The sequence below is a fragment of the Podarcis bocagei genome (assembly GCF_964188305.1).
Source record: "Podarcis bocagei genome assembly, chromosome: 10".
Taxonomy (NCBI): domain Eukaryota; kingdom Metazoa; phylum Chordata; class Lepidosauria; order Squamata; family Lacertidae; genus Podarcis; species Podarcis bocagei.
This window is the reverse complement of record NC_138135.1, coordinates 47,092,702-47,120,647: the sequence shown is the minus strand read 5'-3', so window position 1 is coordinate 47,120,647 and position 27,946 is coordinate 47,092,702. Positions and strand designations below refer to the sequence as shown.

General features: G+C 39.4%; 1 protein-coding gene across 2 annotated transcripts in view; it reads left to right on the top strand.

Annotated features, from left to right (window-relative positions):
* TRHDE (thyrotropin releasing hormone degrading enzyme) overlaps window positions 1-26,913 on the top strand; it is a 210,400-nt gene extending 183,487 nt beyond the window's left edge. For both annotated transcript variants that reach the window (XM_081211937.1, XM_081211936.1), the window contains 7 exons: window positions 6,183-6,330; window positions 9,090-9,187; window positions 10,127-10,234; window positions 19,375-19,542; window positions 21,798-21,938; window positions 25,106-25,187; window positions 26,139-26,913. In XM_081211937.1, the coding sequence (XP_081068063.1) occupies window positions 6,183-6,330; window positions 9,090-9,187; window positions 10,127-10,234; window positions 19,375-19,542; window positions 21,798-21,938; window positions 25,106-25,187; window positions 26,139-26,282 (889 nt within the window). In that variant the 3' untranslated portion in view covers window positions 26,283-26,913. The remainder of the gene's footprint in view (window positions 1-6,182; window positions 6,331-9,089; window positions 9,188-10,126; window positions 10,235-19,374; window positions 19,543-21,797; window positions 21,939-25,105; window positions 25,188-26,138) is intronic.
* The last annotated feature ends 1,033 nt before the right edge of the window (window positions 26,914-27,946 follow it).

The following is a 27,946-nucleotide window of genomic DNA, read 5'->3' as shown; positions in this document are numbered from 1 at the left end:
CATGCCGTGTATTCCGTGTGTGTGTGTGTGTGTATGAAAAAGGAAGTGAATTGTATGTATTTTTATCATTTTCCCAGTAGCAATACTGTTTTCGGTAGCATCTTCAGGTTCCCTAAAGGTTCCTGTGGTGCTAGAGATCTCTCACTGATTACAGTTATGTTCACATATGTTAGAACACTCTGTTTTGAAACCATCACCCCCATCTTTTCTGGATTAAGAGCTCACCCACACTTACCTTTTGCCCCACAATTTCCTGTTCCGTGTCAACCCACTCTTTAATGGTGAATTGGAACAAATGACAATTTGGGTTTCCTGTGGTCAAGAGCATGTTTTTGCAAGGAATGTGCCAGGGAGAAAAAATAACACTTGGACACAGAACTTTAAAGCACAGACCTATGCCTATAAATTCAGCAGTAAAGGAAATCTGGATGAGCACTGAAGCACATATTTTTCACCCTTATCTAGCTAAGTACAACCCCAAAACACTGGTTTCAAAGCATGTGTCTTCTGTCTTCATAAGTTATAATTTTAGCCCTCTTCTGACACTAAAGTTAGGGTGAACACAGGAGGAGAATAGGGGAGGCATACACTAGCTCTGCCTACCATCACTATTCTGGTTGCTTCCAACTTATGGACAATGACTGCAGTAGTGTGTGCTATGATACAACAGGGCTACCCGTGTGTTATTGGGGCTCCAATGCATGTAGAAGTATTTATTTCACTCCTAGTTGTAATGTCTGAAGGGGGCTATAGTGTTGCTGTGTTCTGTTTCACTTGTCAAAGCAATGAATATATTTTATTATAACATCAGTTAATGTTAATTTGCTTACTTTTCTATTTTGCGCTGTAATAAAAGTTGTGAAGTGTAGGAACAAGTTGACCAAGAACAGGAAATGCCAGCCCCAAATTAAGAATTCTTAAACTGTTTCCTGAAAAGGCTTGAGGTTTTTGCAAACCTTAATAGAGTTTCGTGATTAATAAGCCACAGGGCTCTTTTTTAAAGTGCTCTTTCTTTGAAATTGATGTAAGGATGTCATTCTTAAGAGAGTTGCATCTTACGGGTCACAATGAGGCACATGAAAAAGGTTGTAAGTGATTTATTTATGGCTTTGTAAGTCAAAAACTGACTTTGTACTGTCAGTTTTGACTTATACACATGATACTTGTATGATTTCCTCATGGACAAATAGCAGCTTCTGGGTAGGGAGAAGGGGATTTAAATGGGGGAAAACAGTATAGGGGAAAGTGTTAAGTTTCTCTCAGGAACACAGCTCCTATCCAATCTCTGCCAGAAACTGCTTTTAACTTAAAACACACATGCACACCTGCCCCTTAGGAGATCCAATCACAGATCTCCAAAAGCCTCATCTAGATTGACCTTCATTTCGTCTGGAAATCTATAAAGGCCTTGGAAAGACGTGTGGGAAAGTGTGGGAATTTGAGGAACTGGGAATGCTTGTTAGATTATATTACTCACAATGTGACAATATTGATTGAAAGGAATGGGAAAGCTGGCTTACTTGCTTCATAAGGTATTCTCTTACCTAACAATGCATACAAAGCATCTGTTATTGTACTTCGGTGCAGTAGGTTACACCTAAGTGATCTTTACTTATATTCATTTCACTGAATGAATTTTGAACTAAACATTTTAATAATGTCTGTTGCAAGGAGCAAAAGCTTGTAAGTCATAAGCCTATTGATATATCCTTCTTTATTTTCACAGCAATACTTTGTAGTAAGTAGCTGTTATTATTTTATTTTGGACTTCACTGGTGGGTAACTTCAGCTTAATTATAAACACTTGTCTAGTCCACTGATAATTTAGGACTTGAAAACTGACCTCTAAGATGAAGAGTGCAACACATTCTTCCTCTGGTTCACATAGGCTCATTGATTACAGTTGCTAAATGTTATGCCTTCATTTAGATGAAAGAAATATACAACCCCTTAAATGCTCTCCGTGTTTTGGAAATGATAGTTCCCTGAATTGTCTGTTGGGAGCATCTGTGTAGCAAAATTAAAGTGTGAATTTGTAGTCATCTTTATCACACTAATCCTTCCCCAGAGAGCCAAATTTAATTCATTACAACATCCAAAGTCTTCAAGCATATTCAAGGTAATTGGATCCATATTATCCCCTAATGATGTTGTTTAAACCCCTGTTCAAACTAATGACCAGAAAAGTCAGGGTTTTCGGACCAATTTAAGCATCAGAAATTAGAGCAATAGACTGTGAGAACATTCAAGGTTTCCACCAAAGCCAGTGAAACACATCCAAAACCTTCCCAAATATGAGTTCTCACATTCAGAGTTGTTGATAATGTTCTCTTAATGCATTCACAAGGAACAATACGGTTTCTGTGTAAATGAACATTTTGTTTATCTTGTATTTAACCTTCATTATTGCCTCTACATTCAAGTTTGAAAATCAAGACCACAGCCCTCAATGGTGAACAATTTAATTGAGTGGGATTACTGCGAACTAATTACTTTGAGGAGAGCAGCTTTTTCTTTCAATAGCTTTCTGAATTCTGTTATGCTCCATAGCAATCTAATGTGTGATTCACAACTTAGTTAGCCATTGACTTTAATACTTTTCACATGTTCCAACACAGTCTATGGGTTTAAAAAAATCTCCAATTATTTCCTATGAATTGCCAAAGGCAGTAATAAATCGATTGATTTTAGATACTGCCAATAGTTGTGTTGGCCTGATACTTTATTCAATTGTGTGGTTATAGTCTTTTGATATTCTTCATTGTGTGATCCATCCAGGAATCAGTTTCCACGAAGGGTGATATAAACATGTTTAAAAAAAATGTACCAAGGCTGAACCTTGTCAGTAAAATATGGTTCCATTATTACTAAATACTGATAAATGGTAAATACTATGCTACCACTCAGTGGATTTGTAACTGGCTGACTGACCGAACCCAAAGGGTGCTCATCAATGGTTCCTCTTCATCCTGGAGAAGAGTGACTAGTGGGGTGCCACAGGGTTCTGTCTTGGGCCCGGTCTTATTCAACATCTTTATCAACGACTTGGATGATGGACTCAAGGGCATCCTGATCAAATTTGCAGATGACACCAAACTGGGAGGGGTGGCTAACACCCCAGAGGACAGGATCACACTTCAAAACGACCTTGACAGATTAGAGAACTGGGCCAAAACAAACAAGATGAACTTTAACAGGGAAAAATGTAAAGTATTGCACTTGGGCAAAAAAAAAATGAGAGGCACAAATACAAGATGGGTGACACCTGGCTTGAGAACAGTACATGTGAAAAGGATCTAGGAGTCTTGGTTGACCACAAACTTGACATGAACCAACAGTGTGACGCGGCAGCTAAAAAGCCAATGCAATTCTGGGCTGCATCAATAGGAGTATAGCATCTAGATCAAGGGAAGTAATAGTGCCACTGTATTCTGCTCTGGTCAGACCTCACCTGAAGTACTGTGTCCAGTTCTGGGCACCACAGTTCAAGAAGGACACTGACAAACTGGAACGTGTCCAGAGGAGGGCAACCAAAATGGTCAAAGGTCTGGAAACGATGCCTTGTGAGGAACGGCTAAGGGAGCTGGGCATGTTTAGCCTGGAGAAGAGGAGGTTAAGGGGTGATATGATAGCCATGTTCAAATATATAAAAGGATGTCATATAGAGGAGGGAGAAAGGTTGTTTTCTGCTGCTCCAGAGAAGCGGACACGGAGCAATGGATCCAAACTACAAGAAAGAAGATTCCACCTAAACATTAGGAAGAACTTCCTGACAGTAAGAGCTGTTCGACAGTGGAATTTGCTGCCAAGGAGTGTGGTGGAGTCTCCTTCTTTGGAGGTCTTTAAGCAGAGGCTTGACAACCATATGTCAGGAGTGCTCTGATGGTGTTTCCTGCTTGGCAGGGGGTTGGACTCGATGGCCCTTGTGGTCTATTCCAACTCTATGATTCTATGATGAATTATGTCAGTGTCATCTTTTCTTCCAATGTTGTGGGGAGCCATCCTAACTCCTGGCCATGGGGCACTGGGGCTGAATGGAGTAATGGAGCTGCTACTTCATGCAAAGGCATGTCTCTTGTACCAACCAGATCAGAAGGTGGCCGGAGAGTATTTTTCTTAAATTTAGCTGTATCAGCTCCAGGCTGACACTGCAGAGGGGCTTGAATTGTGCTTCTCTCTGGCTGCACAATCTGTTTAGGATCTAGTGGATCCTTGGCCGACCTGGTGCCACCCCCATTCTGCCCAACCAGATATCTGGTTGTCCCTATCTCTAATCCCAGGTTTAACGTTCAAGCAAGCCTTGACTGCGCTCTCAGATTGTCTGCATCCAACTTAAATTCCACCCTCTATCTCCTGATTGGCTGATTGACTTGCCAGTTCCCACTGGAGGCAGACCCAGGGCCTGTCCATCACAGGCACCAGCAGAGACACTGCCCATGCCATCTCATCTTCTCACTGTTGCCTTCCAAGGCCTATACTGTTTGTCCATGGCTCCCGTAGCTGTGATGAGCAGCAAAAGAAGCACCAGGAAAATATGGGGCTTAAAATTAGCCAATAACTCATAATTCTGTGTCATTCTCAACACTCATGCCGTTATCATCTACTATACAGTAATACAAAAGAGCTGTGCATAACCATTGAATCGTTAGAGTGAAATGTAGCACCTTTCCTTTCATGTCGTACCCAATGCAGTGTATGAATTGAACATGCATTGCACTAAAAATAGCCTTAGCCTTTGCTTTATTTTCAAGAGAAAAAAAATCTCTGAACAACGAATTCCACTGAATTTTGTGTTCGTGTCATTTCCTTGTGTTCCATGACAATGCACAGACACAACGGTGCAGGCACGAAACAATCTTTGTTACAGATTTACATAAGAAAAAGTAGGAGTTGTCACTTTGTAAGTGGAGGTGGGGATATATCTGAACAGCCATAAGCTACTCACGTTCTGTACATCCCATATGAAGCAGATGATGCAGAGTGCCTTTTAGAACGGTAGCAACTAAATCAACTCATTCCCATTGTCTCAACACTGTCAGCCAGTTTGTGACCAGCTTGGGTTTTCTAATTTTGATTTAAGCACATCTCAGGATGGCTCTGGTGGACGGTGGGCTCATGAATTTATGGCGCACTTGTATGTGGGACTCTCAGCACTTTACTGCAACACTGTTGTTTTTGTGACAGAGTCTGTTTGACGGGTTTTGGATTTATGGTGGAAATAATTCAGAATGGAGTAATAATTTTCCCTTGGCAATTACACTACCATTTGGTACTTTGTCCCTATGGGGAAAATGAATGTACTGAGCTCTATCTGTGAGTTCAGTTGCACAATGTAAGTGAAGAAACCAAGGTCAGAATGCAGCTGCACAGCTCACAAATCGTCCCTTCAGAATTAGATATGTAATCTTTAGCTAACTCACTGAAAGCTCCTGTAATCATTTCAGCAATTTAAATATTTATTTTCGTGTCAATCAGTTAGGAATCTTGGGATTCATATGATGTTATGGTTCTCTTTTTCTTTTTTTGTGAATTAATTGAAAGTATTCTGTAGTATTTTCATTTAATTGTCCCCCCCCCCCGAAACAGTCACGATGCTTCTACACTGACTGATGGGATTATGTCTTCTAAATCTCCCCATGTTTCATAGGAATTGCTAGCAAACGAATAATAGCTAATAAATATGAAACATGTTACTTTCATAATTATTCCAAGCTACTATTATATCAACTATCATGGCGACATTAAAAGGTTGACTGTGGCCTATGTCTTCTCCGTTGAATTAATAAATGATGTTGGGAGAAGGTTGGAGCAAGATGGGACTATAGTGAAAAATGGCATCTTGGGAGTTAGCGTCTTCCTGTTTAATCATAATGACCTTATAAATATTTTCTGTAACAAATGTTTGTGACTGTTCAGTTCCTATCATCAGGCTTTCTTTTTTTTTAATCCTTTTGACCTTGTAGACATGAGTTCATTTAAATTATATGTTATGATGCATAGATTCATTTCTAAAGAACACTCCGTACTTGAAAACTTAAAGAATATTGACCTCATTGTTTAATATAATGAAATGATTATAGTTTTTTATTTGTATCTGCACAAGGAAAAGCTTACCTCAGTTTCTAGTGTCACCATGACCTTTTTCCAATTAATGATTCACAATAACTTCTTTGATTATACAGAGCTGGCTATTTGCCTCAGAACATTCCACTAGAGATTATCAGATACCTGTCCAAGGAAAAGGAATTTCTGCCTTGGCATGCTGCCAGCCGAGCCCTTTATCCACTAGATAAACTGTTGGACCGCACAGAAAACTACAACATCTTCAATGTAAATATATTTGTCTTTCTTTCTTATGACCACTGAACTATTGTTGCCCACCCCAGTAAAATCCTGTAACTTGCTTAGGGCCTTTCTGCATAGTTAAGGTGCATCCCAAATGCACTTTAGACCCTGTGCCACAAGTTCCTTTTTATGTGTATGTGTATATAGTTGGGCAGGGGGAGGATGGACTATTTGCCTTTAAAACAAAAGAAAACCAGCAGATATGCATTCCCAGTACTGAAGAGAAGGGCACACTGTCTTCCAATGAATTGAAAAAGAAAAGAAAAATAAATAAGGGGGTTGTATCATGATTTGTCTAATAAGTTAGGAACATATGAAACTCTGAGTCACCTCAGTATATACTGACTGGCATCTGCTTTTCAGTGTTACAGACAGGGATTTTCCCCAGTCCTATCTGCAATATAGAATAAAATACAGAAATTGAGGTAGCTCAGTTGGTTAGAGCGTGGTGGTGACATCACCAAGGTCGCAAGTTTGATTCCCTTGTTGGACAGCTGTATATTCCTGCACTGTGGGGAGTTGGACTAGAAGATGATCCTTAGGGTCCCTTTCAACACGAGTCTATGAAAAAAGACACATTCTGCATGAATTAAATGCTCAACAACATATGGTCTGGTTTAAATGTAGCCCAGGACCAGTTAGAAACCTAAACCAGCTAGCAACAAATACGAGATGAAAATGTGTATGTCCTATAAAAGTTTATTTCATTTTTTTTAAACTTAGCTCATGCATTTTGAGCTTTTCCCACCCTTTCCCGAAGGTCCTTTGCCACCTACATTGACACAAGTATGGGGGCAGAGGGAGGCAAGGAATTATTGCAGCTCCATGCTAGCGTGATGTTTCCATTCTTTCATCCTTCTAATGACTGCCAATGGACACTGACCTCTATGCAGTGTACCCTTCCTTCCCTGTCATGCAATGCTGAAATCAGAATTGTTGTAGCCTGTGCTGAAGAATCATTATAAATGTATCTTTTGCTGATGCCCTATTTAGTCTGGCTGGGGGAAAATGCAATTTGAGTAAATAATAGCAAAAACATTGCTGGCTTATTCTGCTTCTTCCCAAGGTATCCTGCGAGAGCTGACAACAGACTTCGTAAATTAATTTTTGTCACAAGAATAACTTACTTGCCAAAGGACGGTATATTGTCATATACCATCCTTATGCAACTGAGTGAGCTGCTGTGTAAATAAAAATTATTCACTCATATTGTGCTACTATAACGTAAACTACATTCTTAAAACTGAATTGAATTTATATTTCACTTAAACATGGGTATTTGGCAGTAAGAAAATTACAATATGACTGTGATGGCAGAGGCATACTTTACAGCTTGTCATAAAAAGTAAAGGTCCCTATTGTGTAAGGGTCAAAAGCAGAAAACTTGTTACGCTTGCCTTTGTAAAAGTGCCAACAACTAAAATGACATTGAAATACAGGCATCGTTAAATTGTCCAATCTTGATATGCAGCTCACATTATTCAATATTATCACATCAATTGGCTGTGCCTACGTAATGGTTTTGCCATATCTGTGCGTATAAAGACAGCCAAGACTATCAATTTCATCTCTGTGTGTGGCCTAAATGTGTCACTTGTAAATGTTTAATGACGGACATTACTCAAACATGCATTTTTTAAGTCAAGAGTAGCCTAGCAAGGTAAATACTAGCCTGTCTAAGCTAGTATTTTCATACTTGTGTCAAACATACATCAGTACATGTTTAAGAAAACCAGGAATGATCCAGCTGACTTCAAGCACTTCTAAACCCCATTCTTTCAGGAGGATTTTTGAGTTGAGCTGAGAAGAATTTTTGGACCCAGGTTTTCCTGTCCATTCATTGTGGTTGGTGCAGAAAGAAACTTGTGAACATAAAATGTGCCTGCTGCATCAGCCCAATGGCCCAGTCAGTTCAGCATTCACTTCTCACAGTGGCCAAGCAGGTGACCATGAGTAGTCCATAAACTGGACATGAGCACAACAGTACTATACCTTAAAATTTTGGGGAAAGCATTTTATGATGTGGCCAGGGGGTCCAAGAGTAAAAAAACTTTTGAGGGTACAATCATTCTCTCTCTGCTTTGAAAGTGGATATGGCACTAGTGATTCTCTCTAAGGGCTGCATCCATTTGGAACTACAGTGGAACCTTGGTTCTTGAATGCCTTGGTACTCGAACACTTCTGCTCCTGCAAGCCAAAAACCTAGAAGTAAGTGTTCTGGTTTTCAAACGTTTTTCAGAAGACGAATGTCTGATGTGGCTGTCGGCTATTGTTTCCTGGGTGCCTGTGCCAATCAGACGGTGCGCCTTGGTTTTTGAATGTTTCAGAAGTTGGAACGGACTTTCAGAATGGAATACGTTCGAGAACCAAGGGACCACTGTACTCAGCCTCTGAAAGCTAGGATTCCACTGATGGTCACTGGCATGGTTCCCACTTTAAAATCAGACCTTCTACACACACACACACACACACACACACACACACACACACAGCCTGCTGCCAAACACAAAGCCTCACTGTGCAGGTTGGTAGATGTGCATGTTCAATACGACAAGTGACATTATCTCATACTTTGAGCCCCACTGATGACACACATGGCCGAAAAGATAGGCCACTACTTATCTTTAAAATGTCACATGTAATAAAACTATTTTAAAAGCTATCTTTGAACTGGATGGAGCATGTTATCTTTTAACTATGAAAATATCTGATGCAGGGTTCTCCCCCCCCCCTTTGTGTTTCAGGAATATATATTAAGACAAGTTGCTTCAATGTATCTTAAGCTTGGATGGCCAACAAATAATTTGGACAAATCGTTTGTTCAAGCTTCCTACCAACACGAGTACTGTAACACTTTTCTTCTTTTCTTTTCCATTTTTAACAGTTGTAGAGCATTTGTAGTGAACCAAACTCCATAGGCTTAATGAACCTGATGCTTATTTCTGGGCACGCTCCACTGATTATCGTAAGAGGGGGCTGAGTATATTTCCACCTCTCTTGTTGAATCAGTGGGACATAAAATTGCAAAGGATTGTGCCTTTTGTTTTCATTTTGGGGCTTTACTATTATGAAAGTGTCTACTTTTACTAGACTCGGAAAACTAAACTGCTCCTTCGTTATGACTTAAGTTCTGGCTGCATTTGGGAGTAGGACCAAGACCAAGGGGCATGCATGCTTGTAACTGGCTGGCTTTGTAGAAATGTAATTGCTTATTAATTTACCATTGTAGGATGATTTACCATTTTAGGATACTGTGGTCTGTGCATCACCAGTGGTCCACGAGCTTTGTTCAGGTGGTCTGCAGCGAATCTGTGGATTAGTGATTCAAGACAGGAGAGTGCACAGCCACCTTATTAATTATTCATATAGATTTTTAATTATATTTAATTTCTTTTTTAAAAAATAATTTTTATTGAATGATTTTAGGTCACATATTTAATTTCTTATATTGCATTTGATTGTATTACAATCTGATTTTTATGGGATTCAGTTGTAATACAGTAATATATAACATATAAGAAATAAAAGAATAAAAATCTTTTTATATATTATTTTACAAAATAAAATTGTAAAAATACAATAAAAAATGCAATACAACATCTAGCACAGTGCATTACAATTGCTACAACAAGCAAGACCCTCAGCAATTTTCAGGTAGTCCATTGGGGGAGAACCACTGGCTTAGATCTTGTAAGCAATTGTGCATTTTCATTTGAGCACTTGAAGATATTCATTAATATGACCCTAACACAATTTTTGTTTCTGCTTTGGGGTTACCCAGGGAGTTACGCCGTGAAGTCATTATGCTGGCTTGCAGCTTTGGTAACAAGCACTGCCACCAGCAGGCTGCAACCCTAATATCAGACTGGATTTCCAGCAACAGAAACAGGTAAAAAGGATTGCAGCATGCATCTCCTCTTTTCCTCTTAGTTGGAATTACTGGAATTACTCCCCACCTCGCTTTTTAAAAATACATTTTACCTAGAGATTGATATGATTTTTTAAAATCAGAATGAATACAGTAGTTGAAATGCAAATTCCAAGGAAGAGAGGCTAACGCTATTATTGTTGTTATTAAAATTTATATCTCACCCTTCTGAAAGTGCCCAGGGCAGCAAACAACAAGCAAGAAAAAAAATCAAAACATATTAAAAACAGTTCCAATACGGATGCAGATGCAAACTGAGAAAGGTCTTACTTATAACACTTGTTGGAAGAGAAAGGTATTCAGTAGACACCAGAAAGACAACAAATTTAATCTTAGTACCATTTCACTGAGCCACTAGACATCGTTGAATCTTACCATTAAGTGAAAACTAGCAAAACTATTTAAATACATGCATTTGTTTAAATGTGTATTGTGCATCAAAATGGAGTTTCTGAAATTCATCTCCAGTACTGTACTGTGAAGCAATTGCTTTCGGGAAATTAAGATGTTTGCTACAGCCCTTTCATGTGTGAAGAAGTGCATTACTCACACTCCTTACTTATGACAGCCTAGTGGCTCAGCCTAAAAAATTAAAAGAATTACCATAAGGTCTGCCTGTGCCTGAGAATCAGCCTTGTTAACCTCTTTAACCTTAGCAATGCATCAGCTTTGAAAGCAAAACGTGTTTCAAAATACATTATCCTTTTCAGAGTTTCTTCTGGAGATAGATTCACTTAATCTGTATTCTTACTTACAAAACACAAGAAAGAAATGGTGACAGGAGGACGAACACCAATCATGTACAAGTTCTCCAATTATATCATGTTTATTTATTCAGTTTGGCTACTCCTGGATCTAACATTGGAGGCTCAAGTAGCATTGGGCTAGGAGTGCATATTTCCAGCTCCATCTGCTTTCACCAGCTATGGCCCCTCTGGGACACAGATCACGAGGACTCTGTACTCCCTCACTCCGGTAACCTTCAGATTGGACTACTCCAGTGCATTCTGTGACTATTCAAACACATTAACTCAGGGGTCGGCAAGGTTTATCTTGCCTGGGCCAGATCAGTCCCACGGAGATCCTTCTGTGGGCCGAATTGTGCACGGTCCCCCCCCCCGATTTCTGGCATTTGTGCATGTGCAGATGTGATTTCCAGCACCACAGAAGCGAGTCCACGCGCTGCACCAGTTTAGTGCAGCATGTGAGCAGGCACCTAGGTTCGGGGGTGGCTTGTGGGCCGGTCAAAGGACCTCCGTAGGCCACTTCCTTAAATACCTCCGTAGGCCACTTCCGGCCCATGGACCTTAGGTTGGTGATCCCTGCATTAACTGATCTAAAACACAGTAGCCAGATTATTGCCCAGGGTTCCATTTAGAGCTCATATAACCCATGCTTTGAAGCAGTTGCACTGGTTGTCACCTTATAGAAATAAGGCCCAATTCAATGTGCTTACACTGGTGTTTAAAGCCCTGAACAACTGAGGCCATGTTTCTTCGGCCTTCAAAGTGTGTGGGTAATACTGCAAATCAGAACAACTTTCCGCCTATGTTTTTATGCTTGTTTGTTTCCTTAAACTCATTAACAGCATATTTAACTAGTCACAAAATGAAATTGGCCTCAATGGAACTTTCTTAGCCTTCTGGACATTCTTGGATAAATTTTTAATGTGTCAGAGAATCTACATCTCCCTGCACATATAATTCTTTGTTCTGTGCTATGTATAGCCTTAAGGATGTACTTTAAACAAATGGTGGCTACATTATCTATGCAGGTGTAAATGAAGTCATACAGTATATTATTTTAGAATAGCACAGAGAGAGGATAGCAACCAATGTTGCCGAAATTAGTTAATTAACAGGCTATTGCAACAACGGAGTAGAGTCTTGCAGTGAAATCAATAAAGCTGTTTTAAGTAGAAAGAAGAGTGTGCTGAGTACAACTTAATCAAGACTTTAGTGTTGTGAAAGAAGACCCAGGGCATATATCCAATAGGATTAAGGATTAACATGATAACAAGTAAATACAGGCTTTATTGTCTGGCAATGTCATTAAGAAGACAGTTTATTCCCTACGTCTTTTAGATTGTCAAGTAAAGCAAAGGGTTGCTTGCTAAATGCTATGGACTGGATATATCTATTAATTTAAGAACCTCATGAGTAACTTATAAGCAATTTAACCACAGAACACAAGGACTAGTAGGGCCACTTAGTCCAAACACCACATTGAAACTTAACTATCCATTCCAAATATTGCATGTACAGACCAGTGATTATAGTTTTATTTTATTGTTTCTAATATTCAGACAGGGAGTTGCAGTTGTGTAGAGACTATTTCCAGATTTGCTAGTGTGCATAACCACGTATCGTACCCAAGTCCTAATTTTGGAATTAACAGTACTACTCGAGGAATCTTTACTAGAAATAATTGTCTGCATGCTTACAGAATTGAATTATCTTGGATAACATTGCTTACTTTGTGGAATTTCAATCAGTATTTGTGTGCTTGATCCAGAGAGCCAGCAATAACCATGCCCGTTGCAAGTGCAATGTTTATTTATAAACCAAGGTTTAAAGGTGATAGCAATACTGGTCAATACAGTCAATAGCAATACAGTCAATTGGAAGTGACTTAGAAGCAAGGAAACAGCTTTGTGGGGTGAAGCACCTGTAAAGAAACACATAATAGAAAGGATTCATGTATTACATGGGTAAGCCAACCCATATGCTGTCTGGACCATGTGCCTAGTTACTGTAGCAGAGATAGGGAATTATGAGGTGGAATTTTAGATCCAAGTTCATTATAGAAAAATGAAGATACCAGGAAAGTTGCATGCAAAGTAGTTGCTTTTCTCATCTCAGAGAGCCACAGGCCGGTGAGCTATGGAGATAGGTCTGAGGAGTGAGGCACTGTAGTTATGGGTCTCACTGAGGAAGGGATAGTATGACGTGAGTTTCTGCAGTTGTCTCTGTGATGGAAGGAAAATTGTAACAGCTAGATTGAAATGTTCTGGCAAGGGAGAAGCAGGTGGTTAAGGTAATTCTTCCACCTGTGAAAATGTTGCCCCATACTGGGGTGCTTGGTTATCCAAACCTAGGATAAAATCAGCAATCCACAATTAATAATAATAATAATATATTTGTTGGAGGGAGGGTTATTGATTTGTTTTTGTTGTATTATGTATTTTGGGCTCTCATTTTGTATTTCTATGTTGTGAGTATGGTTTGTTAGGAATTAATAGTGCTTATACCTAAATAGCAGTAGTAGTAGTAGAAGAAGAGTTTGGATTTGATTTACCACTTTATCACTACCCTAATAATCATCATAGCATTTAAAAGAGCAATTATTACGTTCATCCAGAATTTTGAAAAGTTAGTTCTTATTCATATGGGAGTGTTATATAAAACAAATCTGTAATCAAACACACTGAAAAGCTTTGGCTAAATTCTCAGAATTAAAACGGGACATCTGATTAATTTCCTTTCTTAAATGTTTCCCTAAATGGTTTGAAGCATGTCACTAAATCAAAGAGCTGCCTAAATTGCATCCAATTACATTTTAAGAAATTAGAACACCATTTGCCTAGAAGATAAATAATTAAGGGCCTATTTTATAAATGTATTTCCATTTGTTAGAACTTAGTTTAAACAAGAACAAGCATGTGCCAATTAATTATAACTTAAAAGATTATTCTTAACTCTTTGTAAAGCTTTATTATTAATCATTGAAAAAATAGATTTCTCTGTAAAGGCACAGCATGATTTTAATTGTTATTTTTTCTGTTTAATTTTTAACATTTTCCAAAGTGCTTAATTTTTAATCAGCAGCTATGCTAGCCACATATTTTATCCTTGCCATGTCTCCTATGCAAGATAAATAAAGTTAAATAAATCACAACAGTACATGTATTCAAATGAAAGCCATTTAAAATGCTTTCAAAACTGAAGCATACTCTCTGAAGTATTGATCATAGCTTTGGTTTAAAAAATGAGTGCAGGCGAGATAGCCCAGGAGGGGTTTATTCTAACAAAGGAAGATCTTTGGCAGTATATCCTTAAATAACACTCAGCCACCATTTCCAATTCCCTCTAGTTAACGTAGCAAGTGAATGCTTTCTGCTCTTGCATAAACACGTTGGGCGACTAGAGCTTTAAACCCATGGAACTGTTAAACCACCAGATGTAAACCTTGAAGATACCTTCTGTCTAAAAATCTCAAAAAAGAGAAAGAAACCCAAATGAACTAGAGGAAAGAAAGGGTATATAAAATTATCCATGGTGTGGATAAGTGAATGGAGAGATGTTTTTCTTCCACTTTCATAATTCTAGAGCCTGGGCTAATCTAAAGAAGCTGAATGGAATATTCAAAGCGACAAAAATGAGTATTTATTCACACAACAAATAGGTTACAGAATTTGTCAGAAGTAATGGTGATCACCACTAACTTGAGCCAGTTTGAGCCATATGCCTGTAGTAATCATCATCATCATCATCATCATCATCATCATCATCATCTTTCTTGCGGTCCAACGACCCATAACATGGATTCAGTATAAAATACAGATTCTGAAGCATTATTTGTTTAGTCATGGGCCTGTTGATCTTTGATTTGTACGACTACTGAAAGAAACTTTGCCATGGCCACTGTGATATCATTGGACTTGTCGTCCAGAAGATAATTGATATAGTAGGCTTTGGACTGACCCAGTCGATTTGACAATAGTGGTTTAGTCAATAGTTCCTTAGCTTGATCATATTGTCTGCAATGCAATAAAATATGCCACATGCAGTCGACATCCTGAGAGCACACGCAGATCCTAATTTGATAAGGGATACCTCTCAGTCTGCCGTTTAACACTTTTGAAGGGAATACATTTAATCTGGCTTTGGTGAAAAGACACCGATATGTTGGTACAGACAAATTTCTAAGATATGCAGGTGTCTGAAACTCAAACCCATAGTGGATTCCTACTGCTAATGGGCCACAGATAACATGAGATTGAGATCAGAGATCACTATGTGATATGTCGCAGAGCCTTTGCCTTACAGATTCAAGGGCAGTATCATAGCCCAGATGGTACAGGAGAGAAGGTGGCATACCAATCAAGTGACTTTTCTAACCATAATTTTCATCCATGAGCTGGTAAACTCCTTGTTTAGGTATGGAATCCATATGCCTGTGGATTCCAGTTGCTGCTTCCTGGCTCCCCAAGCACATGGTTGGCAATGTGCAAAGCATGATGCTAAACTAGATTGGCCTTTGGCTTAATCCAGCAAGTCCTGCAGCAACTGTTATTACAGATAAAATTTGGGGGGGAGATTGTTGCTTTTTTATATTTGTGATTCTGCTCTTTTTAGATATTAACCAAATTTGATGTGGGTGTTCGTTGTTTTATGTATTTGTTTTATGCATGAGTGTATTTTTTTGTAATTGTCCACTAATAATTCAACAAAATTGCACTCAATGCAGTTTGAAGTATAGTTGAAATAGATGTGAAGTGGATTTGTAAATGTATAGTGCAATCCTATACATATCTACTGAAGAGTAATCACCACTGAGCAAAGGATACATGGAGGATGATAAATAGACTGAATTTTCATAGAAATAAACTTTAGGAGGCAAGAGATAAGCACCTTCTTATTGTAGGAAGTGATAAATATTTTCAGATGGCGCACTGTTCTGCTCATGTATACTGCTGATTGTATCCCAGCATTTGGTCAGTGTGCAAAGCTAATGAGACAATCAGCTTGAAAAGAATTGCCTCTATTTTTCTTTTTGCAGATGTCTTGTTGGCTTACAGCCCTACTAGTAGGGAAAGCCTTTTGAAAGCCACCTAAATGATAAAAAAGATAATTTTAAATAAAAATGTAAGTGATAGTTGTCTGCTGCCACTTGACGGTACAACCTAACTATGGCTTCAAGTATGGAAAAAAAGTTTTACACTAATAAATATAAATGTTTAAGAATAAGACATATTTGTGTTTTTTTTTAAAAAACACATTTTTATTAAAGTTTCACAAATTTTTAACAGACACAAAAACACAAACAAACACAACACAAATAACAGGTATAATTTCAAATCTTTACTTTCTTAACATCTTTCCCTGACTTCCCCACACCTCCCCTTCTTGTATTCCAATTCCAATAATTAGTTCTTGTCCCCAGCTTTTACCCTATTATTATTATACTTAATTCATCTTAATTAACCAATTTTAACTTATAGACCTCAATTTAAACAACAATATTCATTCTTTACACCCTTTTCTAAGGTCGAACCAAATTCCCTTCCACAAATTTCCCAGTTTTTATATTAATTGCAAAACAAAATAACAAAAAAAGAAAAGAAAACCACATATAATTATACACCCTTTGGATTCCAAAACTCTCACCCCCCCTTTCCCTGTTTCGATCCCCAAAAAATGTCCATCAGCTATCAGCCTGGAGACCTCACGTCCGAGGCCCTCAAATCTCTCTCAGTCCCTCTCTGCCGGTTTTTTTGGTAGTCTTTTATATTAGACATCAAGTCTCGGAGAAGCTCTGTCCCAATAAGGTCTATGTTTCTTCCAACCAGACCTCCATGTTCAAAAGTGGAGCCCAAATCTTGTTTCTTGTTGCTTTTAAATCCAAATATCTCAAATGTCCCAAAAGCTCCAACTTTCGCCTTAATCAGATTTGTAATCCATAGGTCCCCATAGGGAGATCCCTCCATTCTTCATTCTCTAATTCAAACCAAACTCTCATCATCCAGATCTTGTTTTTCTTAGCATCTATCTTAGCAGGCCTCTGGCTCGCCTTTGTCATCTGCGGCATTTCAGCTCCTCCTTCCCACTCCTCTGAAACAGCACATATCTCTTCTTGTTCAGCTGCATAGGTTTCTTGAGTCAAGTCCTTGACACATTCAGCAAGTTTGTTTACTTTTAAATTCAAAGTTGTAGCATTTGTAGCCAAAGCTTCACTCTGACCTTGTAATTTTCCCAAGAGAAAAAACATTCTATCCAGCTCAGCTTGTATTTTTCCACCTGCAGCCATTGTAATGTCTCAGAACCCCCTCTAGAGGGATTCTAATTACTTAATATTTGTTTCTATTCTTCTTTATTTTCAACAGTTTAAAGTCAAATTGTAACAAAAATAACCAGCAAAGATAGCCGAAACCAATTTTTTTTTCCTTTTCCAACTTTGACAGCTAGTTTGACAGCTGTCAAACTCTTTATGTCTCCTCAGCAGGCTCTCTCGCGGATCACTCCCGGGTCCCGGGGGGGTTGCACTTCAGCTCCTAAAATCAGTTCTTATCCTCCATCAAAGTTACTTATATTGCCAAGTCGTGGGGTTAATAGCTTTTGTCCCGTAAAGAGAAGGATATTCTCTCAACCTTAGTTATCAATTCTTGCTTTACTTTATCTACAGGAAGAGGAGACGGACTTCCTTTTAACGCCTCCCCCGATCGTGCCAAATTCCAAAAAAAAAAAGAAAAGGATTTTTAGTTCCAATTTCCGTACTACTCACGGGTTGTTGCTTTTAAGGTCCAAATGTTCAAAGAAAGAAGTCAGCACTTTCCGGCCATGGCATGCGGCTTCGCTCCGTAGAAGAAGCGGTCTACTCTCAGCACCACGCCACCCTCCGTCCCCCGCTCCGAAGCCTTTAAAAAGGCTTCTTCGCGGGTCGGGGGCGCAAATGGTGCCCGCCGAGTCACCAAGTCCACAGGCTTCAGCGCCTGTGGTTTCTGAGGGTCCCCGCGTCGCCGCGGCGGCAAGATCAGTCTTCCACAGAGCCGATTCCCTCCGGAGCTCGGAGGGAATCCGCCATTAGCCTTTCACGCTAACCCGGAAGTAAGAAGAATAAGATATATTTGAGATTGGGACCAGGACGGTAATCATTTTTTCATCGAAATTTTGTATTGGACTGATATGAGCATTGAAGCCTATTATTTCCTCAGTTTACGCCATTCAGCCAAATGCTTCTAAGGAGGTTGTGCAGGTATGAGGTAGACAGGTGATGAATTATTCTCCCAAATCCTCTGTCTATTTTTGTTGTTGCAAGTCCAGGTCAGGGATCCTGTGAAGTAGACAGTAACATATTGCAGCTTTCCCACCCCCAACTATAAAGTTGATCCCTATCTTCAGGTGGGAATACTCCACCCCACTGAGGAAGGATGTTTCACTGGCTTTCCTTGGGAGTAGAAGGGGGGTTTCTCCTTCACACTTGGCCTGAAATAGGAGTGGGAGCTTGCATAAATAGCTTGCTCCTCACCTGAGACTTCCTTCTCTGACTCACAGTGGCATCATGCTCTCCTCCTCTTGAGCAAAGTGGGCTTAGCCAGTTGCCCAAGTGGAACTGAGTGGGGAGCATCCTAATTTGGGGGTCCCTTTTTTAATCCACTTCAGTCTGCTCTGAATTTGATTAGCTTATGGTGGGTTAGGGCTTAATTTGGCTATTTGGTTGGTTTGTCATTTCGTGCAAGCAGATAATGGTCAGCACCCTGAGGCATGTTGGGTGGAGGGCACCCCACTAACCAGCCTTTATTCTCGACCGCTTTGCAGGGCTGTTTGGTCTGGTGCTCTTGGGGCCTGGCAGGTGCCACCTGTTGAACGCTGAACAGGGGTGGGACACGTACCTATCAGGACACGTACCTGCCGCTTCCCTTTATGGGAAGATGGCTTTGCCTCCCTTCACGATACCTTGCATGAGGGAGTTTCTCTGGGGTGGTTTGGCCCTTAGCAGCAGGCAGGAGGAGATTTTCTGCCTGTTAACACAGATTATACCTGCCCAAATTTTAATTTGGTTTGGTTCAAGTTTTCCTTGTTATATTTCCTACAGGTACAAAAAAATTGCCCGTACTTCCCTGCCCCCCCCCCTGCAGTTTATAGCTCGGGGAGGGTATTTTAAGTCAGGGAATCAACATAAGGGTCATAAGTTATATTCCCTTACCCTTTCCCCATTTTAAAGCATAGGGAAGTCAAATCACAAAAACATAATTTTAACCTGCCCAGTCCACTTGTGTCACATGACCAATATAGCTTTAAGATGTATATTCATTTGTTGGAACATCTTATTAATATAATATTACTAGGATATGGTTTTTTCTCCCTTCTTTTTTTAAAAAGAATACCTCTTAATGTAAGAGACATCGTCTACTGCACAGGAGTTTCACTGATGGATGAAGATGTATGGGAATTCATCTGGATGAAATTCCACTCTACTACGGCAGTATCGGAGAAGAAAATATTGCTAGAAGCTTTAACTTGTAGCGATGACAGAAATTTGTTAAACAGGTATGCTAATTTAGTTAACATTTCCAGTTCCGCCCCCCCCCCCCAGCTTGTTGTTGACATGATCACTCCTGATCACCTTCTCCAGCTTTGTGGAGCCCATCTTGCTCCTTGGTATGCGCCAGAGCTGAGGGTGAGGAAACAAGATGGGAGACTGCTCAAATGCAAGTGAAGGAAAACTCCAATCAAATGCAGTCAAACAGTGATGAGGGCTCATTATCAAGCCTAGCTAGCGGCAGTGAAGACAGCAAAGAAGGCATAATTTGCTGCCTCCCTTACATTCTCATTGGGCCATCCAGGTAGTGCGGGCCTTTTACATTCTGTTCCGAAGGAGGTGACAGAACCAACGATAGCTTGCTGTGACTTGTTTGCAAAGTATTTTGAGGATAAAATCACTTGCATCTGCCTGGACCTTGATTCTGCTGTTACAGCAGATGAATCTCGAGAGGTGTCCTGAGCACTGTCCAGGCCTGTTATGTTGGTGGAATTTCCATTAGTAAGGCTCAAGATGTGGACAAGGTGCTTGGATAGGTCAAGGCCACCACTTGCACTCTGGATTCTTGCCCCTGTTGGCTCATAAAAACTAGCAAGGAGGGGACAGCTGGCTGGGCCAGGGAGGTGACTGATGCTTCCTTGCAAGAGGAGGTGGCCCCTGCCTGCTTGAAGGAGGCAGTGGTAAAACCACTTCTCAGTAAATACTCCCTGGATTTAGAAAATCTAAGTAATTACTGGCCAGTTGTCTCCTCTTCTTTGGCAAGGTTCTAGAGTGGGTGGTCACAGATCTGATCTAGGTGCTCTTGGAGGAAACTAATTTTCTAGATGCATATCAATCAAGGTTTAGGCCCGGTTTTGGCTCAGAAACTGCGTTGATGCCTGGTGATTTCTGTTGGGAGAGGCACAGAGGAATATCAGCTTCAGCTGGTGGCCCAGTTGCGCCCCTGTCGGGACAGGGACAACCTAAACTTCTGTCATCTATGCTATGGTTTCCTGTAGGTTAGATTACTGCAACACGTTATACATGGGGCTGCCTCTGAAGAAAGTTTGGAGACTTCAGCTGGTGCAGAATTCTCTAGCTAAGTTGCTCACCAGGGTGGGGCAATACAGTTTGAACATACAATGCCAATCCTGGTCTGACTGCACTGGCTGCCAATTAGTTTCCAAGCCCAATTCAGAGTGCTGGTTTTGACCTATAAAACCTTAAACAGCCCAGGATCCCATTGCCTCAAGGACTGCCTCTCCCCATACGGACCAATCTGTACCCTGCAATCATTATTGGATGTGCTTCTTCGTGGGTCTCCTCTGTGAGAAGTCTGGAGGGCAGCAACACAAGAATGGACCTTTTCTGCAGTGGCTCCCTACTTGTGGAATGGTTTCCCCTGGCATCTTTGTTACATATCTTTAGGCACCAAGCCATCGCTTTCTTTTTCTCTCAAGCCTTTGGCTAATTAAACAATCTATGGCCTTTTAAACTGGGGGTGGGGTATTGCTTTCACTTGTTATGGTATGTATTTGTGTGTTTTTATATTGTAAACTGCCATGTAGTCTTCGGACGAAAGGTGGTATAGAAAATTAATTAATTAAAAATAGGAATATTAGTCATGGTATCACTTTGTTCATTCTTTCACAAATTTAGGCATTTTTAAATCTCTCTTGTGGAAGTGTTTGTGTGTGTTTTAGTGGTTTTTCTTCTTCAGATTAGTTATTACTTCACTAGTTCCAAGAGAATAGCATATAGCATAGAAGAAAAAACAGAGCAATACAAATAATAGTATTTCAGATCTGCTCATGGCACAAGAAACACTCAGGATATATTTAAAGCTTTTTCCTAATAATCAAAATTGATATCTCCTTTTTGCAGATTTTCAAGACATATTTGTGTTATGTGGATAGCATTTCTTCCAAATCATATATTCCAAGTTTACTTGAAAATGATTGCAAATCTCACTTAAATTTTGGGTAAGCATAATCTCAGAGTAGCATTTAGGATGACATTTCAAATGAAGCAATTCAGTTTCAGGTTTTATCAAATATTTGCCATAGACCAATAGTGGAACAAAACACTTTTTTTATCACACAAAGTTTTACTTCTTTTCTGTACTTTATAAAACAAAAGTCCAGGAAAGCTTCTGCAATGAATTTCAAATCATGTAGCAATTTCTAACCTTCATTGGGAAAGCCAGGATGTCTAATAGCTCGATATTTTAGTATTTATGCTGGCGACAACTAACCATTTCTCCTCCCTTCTCTTATTATTCAAGGCTTCTTAACCTGTCTCTCAATTCAGAAGTTGTCCTGGATCAGGATGCAATCGATGTCATAATCCATGTAGCTAGAAATCCACATGGAAGAGATCTTGCTTGGAAGTTTTTTAGAGAAAAATGGAAAATATTGAATGCAAGGTAAAATATATGCCTATCAATACAAAACAAGTGAGAGTACTGGCCGCATCTTTCTGACAGCCATTTGCTTCTTCATTGTTTCAAATGTTTAGTTTAGTATTTATTTTATCTTAACAATAGTACATGTTATACACATGCGTAAGTAAGCGTTTTGGATCTAAGCCTCTTGTGCATGGGGAAGTTAACACACAAACACACCCGTCTTCCCACCTGCTGTAGTGAGAGTTGAGTCTGGGGAGAAATCTGTGACCATCAGTGGCGTAGCGTGGGGGGTGCAGGGGGGGCTGGCCGCACCGGGCGCAACATCTGGGGTTAGGGCAAATCCACGAGTTAGGGGGCACAAATCCACGGGTTAGGGGGCGCAAATTACTTGCCTTGCCCCAGGTGCTGACAACCCACGCTACGCCACTGGTGACCATCCCCTCTCAATGCATTAGCAAAGTTGTCATTTTTTACTTATAATGACAGTTAAAATGCATTGCAGTTTTCATTACCAGTACTAATACAGTACAGTTTAGTCAGCATATATGTTATTTAGAGTTGGATCCAGACTAACAGAGCAATTCTAACCCTCAAACCTCCATGCTGGAGAGGTTTAGGATGTGGTGGAGGTTTCCTCCACTCAGATATGTTCAGCTCTACAAGCAGAGGGGGCTGTGTTGCAACAGAAATCCCCATTGCCCATTGAAAGTACAGCCAGGCGGAAGCTACCACCATTGGTATCCACACCAGAGTAGCCAGCATAAACCACTGAAACAAGGTGTTTTGGGAACATATTTGGGGCAACCAAGGAACCACTAAATCCTAAACCAGCCCAGCTACTGGTCATGGACCTGATTAAAGGCTCTTTAATGTGCTAGCAAAAGCTGGCTCAGTGAACTGGCAATTTTACAGCAGCCCACCCCCCACATTTGCAATAAAGTTCCACCACTGTATAATGCTCCCAGGCATTATTTAGGATTGCAGCCTAAATTAGCTGAACTTTCTCCTTTCCTTTCAATGGGAAGAAATTATAATGACTGCATAGTGACATCTGTGGGAACCGAGTTCCATTAACTTAAGTCTGGATCTAGCCCATAAATTTTATGAAATGTCTTCTTTTCAGGTATCAGATTTTTCATTTAATACAATTTATTCATTTATTTTATGAAGTTTATTACCAGGGACCCGCTGGCTGCATTAAGTTTACCGTATTCAGATAAATAGCGAAGCAACAGCAGAGAAGAAGCAGGAACTTTGAGTTGTATTGAACTAAGTACTCAGCACTCAGAGTTGTATCCAATTCTGAGTACTGAGTACTTAGTTCAATACAACTCTATAAATTGTTGTATCCAACTCTATAAGAGTTATCTCCAACTCAAGAGTAGGAATAAACATACTGAAATTAATTGCCATCACTAATCTAAGTCTATTGATTACAGTGTCTACACTAAGTAGAACTCAGTTGGATACAACCCCTAATTGCTTTTCTTTACCTGCAAATGAGGGGAAAGAGAAAAGAAAATGTGCCAAGTCCAATGCTCACAGCAATTTATTCATAATTTCCCAAGTCATGGTTTTGGAGAGTCATCTGAACTGAGTTATTGTTTTTGATACCATCCAGCTTTATTTTACTTTTTAAAAAGTTATGAGCTGTCAACTTCACTATTGTGGTAATATCCCAATCTAATACCTGTTCTTTCTTTGCTGATACAGCTCTTGGTATCCAGTGTTTTGCAAGAAGTATGTTAGATGTTAGCATAATACCCAGGGGACCTGATATTGATTTTGTTTTAGTTCTTTTCTTTTGCAATATCCCATGAATCTATGGCACTCTCTAACAAACAAATAGCCAACAAATTACAAATCAAAATTGTTTATTTTGGTAAGGGTGGGCTGAAAAATACTTATTAACATTCCAGCAATGTATAGGACAAACATGGGGGGGGGGGAGAACAACATAACTTAAAAGTGAATTTAGAACTAGAATCCTTGAGGCAACAGATAATGTAAAAGAGAAACGGCAAGCTGTGACAAAGAGCATGATCCTTTGTAACACACTTACGCAAATGATATCCTTAGTGACCCACTGACAGGTCATAGAGCCCAGTTTATCCTCTTCCTCCTTGCTATACTGGCATAGGTACTCAGTACACCAAGTCATTGTGATAGATAGGTGGTTTCCCAGCTTGTGTTCCATGAGTAAGTGGAGCGGATCATGTTGGATGGAGATATGGGAGGTATGTTCAGATCACCCATTTCCCATGACAACCTGGCTTGTTCCCTGTGCGTATGCCAGAGGCAGGGGGCAAGACTTACTATGCCCTTGGAGAGGAGGCTACCTCACCATCACAAGAGCAGGGAAATGCCCAGAATACCTATGATACAACAAAAGCAGAATTAAAAGCATCAGTATTGCATAGGGAAAAAAGTATCATGACATAATTCACTTGAGAATGGGAATGAAGGAGTCTTATCTTTTCCACTTAGAATACAGAGTCATTGCTATGTAATTGCCATGTAACTTAAACAATTAAACTTAGAGTGGTTGTGGATATAGCCAGTCAGATCCAATAAGTGTTAGTTTATGGTGGGAAAGGCCCTACCTAAACGGTCATATAAATGTTGGTGAGTTCCATCGCCTTTAGGCTGTTAATACCAGTATGTATTATGCAAAGAAGTTACAAATCAGCCAGAAAGTCTGTAGTTTGAATATCAGCTGGTCTTCCTCTAACTTCCTATTTTTAGTTCTGCCCTTAGTAAGCAGGTTCTTGACCCAATGTGATTGGCTGGCTATGCTGCATATCATAGACCAGAGGAAATTATTTATTTCATATTGCTTCAGTGAGCCAAATTGCTTTGAATGGAGTTTAGTAGGTATATTCTGGTATGATGAATTCAGATTTAGTGGATTCATATGCTCAACAGAAAGCATTTAATAAGTTTAGTGACAAGGGGGAAAAAACATTATGCTGATGTAAATGTTAGGTTTTAGCCTTAAGGATATGACCTAGCCTGGCTATTCTCTGCTTTTATGGATTAGACTGTATATATGGACCAGAAACCTCAGGAAAAACTGTAACTGTCATAATAAAACTTAAATGTAATAGATATATTTTAACATGTAAATAATCACGGCATTGTTGTTCAATCTATTTCATATTTGCATTTTTTACCTGGTGTTGAAGATATGGGGAAGCATTATTTATGAATTCAAAGCTTATCAGTGGAGTCACAGAATTTCTCAACACAGAGAGTGAACTAAATGAGGTAAATATTATGCAGTTCGGTGCTTGAAGTTATTTTGTATTCATGTTCATTTTGATGTCTAAAGTCTTACATACCTGAAAGTAGCCAGGCTACATACAGTAGCCATAGTGTTTTCCCATGTAATGATGCCTATCTCGGCTTCCTCGGCACCTTATAATGGTGTGTTTACAGAATGGCTGCACTAGAGTTTCATTTAAGGGAAAGGCAGCCTTGTCAGAACATCTCCCCCCCAAATCCTTTGTGTTTCTACTCAAAAGTAAATCTACTGAGTTCAGTGGGAACCTTTTCCCAAGGACTACCTAACAACAAAAGCCTACGTGAGTAGGTGGTATGGGGCCTCTTGGCATTAGTTCAGGCATGCCTCCTAAGTTTGCTTAGAGTAAATTTGCATGGGATTATAACCTCTAAAAAATGGTGCTCATAATAGTGTCAAGCAGCCCCTCAAATTGGTGCATAAACACCCAGCCATTTACAATAAAGAATTAAAGATGTTTTACTAGCCTAATTGAGCACATCTTTTATAATGGTTGATAAACTGGGGCTCTTCAGAGAAGAGCCTTTTAGTTTAACTTTAGCTTCTAAGTTACATTAGAAGTGTTTCCAATTTTCTGTATTTAGTTTCTTATGTAGGAGTAAAACTTGATAAGAGCCCAGCTGTCTGCAACATAAAGCAGCTGGGCTACAGGAGAGACGGAGGAAGTGATGTTAATATAATCAGGCATTGGCGCGTCAATATCTTCCAGCACAATTTGAAGCAATTGCATCACACCTAATTGATGCAGTCTGTTGCCTTATTGCATTTTGTAATAAATCTCCCTGTAAAATATTACAAGAACTTATTTCAAATGTAGAGCTTTGTCGTCAATATCCAACTTGTTCATATGCTTTGGAAGAAAAGAAAATATGCACATCTATTCAAGTCCAAATTAACCTGTGAAAATTGCATTTCAGCTAAAGAACTTTATAAAGACCTACGAGGAGGGATCTGCTGCCTCTTTCTCGCGAGCTGTGGAAACAGTGGAAGCCAATGTCCGGTGGCAAATTCTTTATAAAGAAGAATTATTTCAGTGGCTGAGAAAATCACTGGCACACTAATCAGTGTTTCTGACCAAAACCTAGCACCAAATTGTGCAGCCCGGAGGAGAAGCACAGTGTGACATTCCAAGAACTTTTGACTGGAAGCACAATGAAGACTGGTTAAAATGGAAAGAATATATAGATATATTATATTTTTGCACCAATCTCCTCAAAACTAAAAGGCAAGGGAAAGAAAGAACTATGACAGAGAGAAAAGGTCATGAATGCTTACAAAACCAAGTCCCCACTGTACCATGGCCAAATGTGATATTAAGTGGTGCATGTAAATGTTAATGTCAGTTTTTTGGGGGGAGACCCTCAGAATATTTGTGCATGGTTGTATGGTTCCTGCCTGTATTCTAGCATGCTTACTTAAGGTGTCCATGTTTGTGTGTGAATTTCTGTTACATCGAAGATGGGCATTATGCAAAAGCACAAAGACTATGACAATCAGTGTCACAACAGCAACATAAGGTGGAAAGAAGAACGTAAACGATCTATATGATCAGCCTGTGACTAACTGTCACCTTTCCATGGTGTAGGTCAGTTATGTCAGCACTTAGATTGTCTCAGTTACGATTTGGACATTGAGCCTCTTTTTGAGTTGCAAATGATTATACAAATTAAATGCTCCCCTATTTTAAGTCAATGATACAGACACGATTAGAGAGATTTTATTCTCACAATCTGTTATTATTCCAAAATTTATTCACTGTTGAACAGCTAACAACAAATTTAGCCCTCTGATCACCATACGTTTAAATGGTTTATGAAATGAGTTTCACATATGTTCTTGGACAAAATCCATAAATCACCCTTATGTGTGGATTTTAGTGTGCAAAAAATACTCATTAGGTGTGATGCAGAAAGTATGGTAATTAATTACACAGCTACTGATGCTTGATATCATGAAAAATATCAAATCAACAGAGAAAAACAAAACAGAATCTGTAGAGAAAGAAGAAGATCTTCCTAAATAATGATCCAGTTGTAATGATCCAGTCCCCCCCCCATGTCTTTTCAGCATAAGAGTGCTATTTATTCACACAAGCATCCCATAAAAATTAAACAAGATGGCATTTGCAGCAGTTTTTAATACTGTGGTGGCCTATGTTTAAAAGTAGTCTCTTGTATCTGTTCTACTTTTCATGTGAGGTATCTTCTAGAGCTTTTCAAAAGCTAGATCCTAAACATAGTTACCACAGAATAAGCCCCCACTGAATATTGTGGCAGTGCACATTTTTTCTTCAAATACCTGTTAAATAATGAGCTTGCAAAAATGAAATAGTTTCTCTTCACAATTTGTACAACCCATTCATCAATCTTTGGAATGAATATTCACCCATATTATCTATCTAGTATAGAAAATCTTGACTATAACCTACCAAGTCAATAGTCTTTTCTACTTCCCACCATATTTAGTTGCTTATTTTCTCTCTGTTCTCTGTCCTTCAACACAGGATTTGAATCATCACAGTAACCAAAGGAAAGAAATAGTTTATCTTGTCGTTCATTTTGGAGGGTGGCACAGCTTAGATAATAATATCACAATAACAGCAACTGCCAGTTTTCACCTTATACAAGAGTCGTAAGTGGTAGCTTGGCTACAAGCTAGTCAGTAACACAACAGCATTGCTAAATGCGGAACTGGCAGTATTAGGTGGGTGTGGGGTGATCAGAAT